The sequence below is a fragment of the Fusarium odoratissimum genome (genome assembly GCF_000260195.1).
Source record: "Fusarium odoratissimum NRRL 54006 unplaced genomic scaffold supercont1.239, whole genome shotgun sequence".
Classification (NCBI taxonomy): Eukaryota; Fungi; Ascomycota; class Sordariomycetes; order Hypocreales; family Nectriaceae; genus Fusarium; species Fusarium odoratissimum.
In genome coordinates, this window is record NW_022158925.1 from 1 (window position 1) to 2,478 (window position 2,478).

A 2,478-nucleotide genomic window follows, 5' to 3' on the forward strand; every position below is an offset into this window, starting at 1 on the left:
CCAACTCCATGGAATGGATGGAAATGGATGCACGGACCATCCATTTCCACGCCGTGGATACGTGGACGGTGGACGTGGAATGGATCGCCAGCCTGGACGCAAGCCTCAATGCCTATACCGGACTCATTGAATCCCTTCGAATAGGTTGTTTGGATGGGCTGTCACCTCCGGACCTGGCTCTGCGAGATGATAATAAAGGGTCTCAGGGTCATTCCAATTCACGTTGAGGAACACAATGGCTTCGCCAGTAATCAGCAGACCATATTCAAGGACACTTTCGATCATGTAATGATAAGTCTGCGTCGCGGCTCAGCTTTTCTGCGCAGTAATGGAAAGCGTACACCAGGGTCTATCGAAGTCGGAATCGTCCTGCGGTTCACCACTTCCCCGTGCATGTCCGTGATGCGCAGACCGGCACGCAGATACTCAGAGCTCAGCTTGTGTGGCGGCTTATACTCGGAAATGTAGAGCATGGTGCGCCGGGAAGACGCAGTATTGTCGGATCGATAAACGCAGATCTAATCCGGTCGCAGATGTTTGAAATCTCTTCGATGGCCCGGCGTCCGCTGTGCTGTTGATTGTGCCTCCCCTTCGATGGCTTCCTCCGCAACGTCACTGAGGGCATGCGGGTGGTTCTCGAAGATGACACCATCTCCAATCTGGAACCGCCTCCTGACCTCTTTCTCCTGTTTGAGTTCTTCTATGATGGCTTTCACAGGATCCCCCACACTATCATGCAGGAAAAATTCGAGCGTCTTCTCGTCACATTCGGTCGTTGAGCGACCAGGTTCCCCGGACGGCCAGGAAGTTTCGGTTTCCGAAAACAGGGCGTTCGGTGGGAAACGATTCGTAGACTATGCCGAAGGTGAGCTTCTGTTGGTCAAGGAAGTCGGACACCACATATCACGCGAATCTTATGATGGAGCCCCTCAAAGCTAGCTTTGGATCCGTTTCGATGAAAGGCGGGAGAATAGGAAGGTGTGATAAGCTGCAATGTATCCGTCAAGCGCCATCGGTAGCGTTTGTGCCTCTGACGTTTCGGCGCGTTGTTCCGCCTCCTCCGCCTTCCGCTGAGCTTGTCGTAGGAGCTCGCTAACAGGTGTGTTTCTGATGATCCATCCTTGATGAATGAAATTAATGTTGTGCTGAAAAGCGATTTTAGAGAGCGGATGTTGGTATCAGGTTTTTTTGTTATGTGGATTGGTCTAGTAAGATCGGGCCCACTGCATTGTTGAGGGTACCGAGTTCGAAAGTCGTTTGTCAGCATGTGAGGCTTCGCATTGAGCCGTTGGTTGGCGCCCCCCTCCCCCACGTAACAAATCCCATCCATGTAACGAAATCTCAGGAAGCTGCAGGTCAGTGAAGGCAACAGTTCAACTCCTTTCGCGGTACATTTAGAATGGTCAGAGACCATTCTACCATTTGACAGCTTTGATCTTTGCTATGTGGGATCGAACCACGCGAACGCTGACCATGCAGGCCAATGAAGAGGAAGAGGAGGATACAAACTGCAATGCGGTCGTCAAACGACTTGCATAGCGTACCTGCTGATGCTAGACGCGGCGCGCCTACATCAACAGAAACAAGCTGAGTGCATTTGGATTACTTGTGCCGGCGAAGAAGACTTGTAGATTGATTTGTCTATTTGATCGCCGTGCCTTGATATTGAGGAACACCACTAATGGAGAGGACAAGGATGGCTAAACGGTCAGTCAGTTGAACGGCGGTCGTATGGTTTGACTATAAAACGGTCAAGTAAGACGGTCGGAGGATCAAACGGCGCAAGACACAAAGGTTAGACTTTGATCATTAGACGGTAATACGGCCAAGCTACTAAACTGTGTGCTGACAAAGAGACCAGTCTATTAAGGGATCTCATACCCGCACAACCGGTTGTGTGCCTAAGCTAGGTCAGGGATTAAAGCCTTATCTGCACACTTAGCATTTTACTAAAAGCCTAATTATTTCTACTAACTAGCTATATAAAAAATGTAAAAAATATATCTTTATATAGCTTAAAAAAGAGGCTATGTAATAGTATTTATTTTATTCTTATACTGCTTAAGTTATATATAGTAAGATATACACTTTTGAAGTTAAGTTTATTATTAAAAATTAATTTTTATATAAATTATAATAAAGATCCTATAAGTTAAATAATGAAAAGAGCTATTCTTTTACTAATTTATTCAATCGTTTCAAACAAACGGTGCCTAAGCGAGGGCACACCTGTGGGCGTGGTGATGTGAGAGCAAGCTACGTGCAATGTATGATATGAAACTGAGATGGGATGGATATACCTACGGTTTAATTTTGAGGGCAACAGGACTTATTTGGTATGCAGAATACATTTGGCTGGCTGAAGTGTCTTTAGGATTCCATGAAGACTCACTCTGCATCACAGGCACGCATGACATGGGCAACGGCGCAGAGTTATCAGGGAGTTAGGTTATGCACCACAGTGTTTTGCTTTTGAGA

The 2,478-nt window shown here is 46.9% G+C and overlaps 2 protein-coding genes across 2 annotated transcripts; both read right to left on the bottom strand.

Annotated features, from left to right (window-relative positions):
- Positions 1–123: 123 nt before the first annotated feature.
- On the bottom strand, positions 124–473 carry FOIG_16851 (uncharacterized protein; the record flags this gene model as incomplete). Its single annotated transcript, XM_031218330.1, has 2 exons — positions 124–297; positions 342–473. The coding sequence occupies 2 exons, from the start codon at positions 471–473 to the stop codon at positions 124–126; spliced, it is 306 nt and encodes a 101-aa protein (XP_031051955.1).
- A 45-nt stretch (positions 474–518) lies between these two features.
- Positions 519–854, bottom strand: FOIG_16852 (uncharacterized protein; the record flags this gene model as incomplete). Its single annotated transcript, XM_031218331.1, has 1 exon — positions 519–854. A coding segment is annotated over one exon (336 nt), but the record flags the coding sequence as incomplete, so codon positions are not given.
- Between the last annotated feature and the right edge of the window lie 1,624 nt (positions 855–2,478).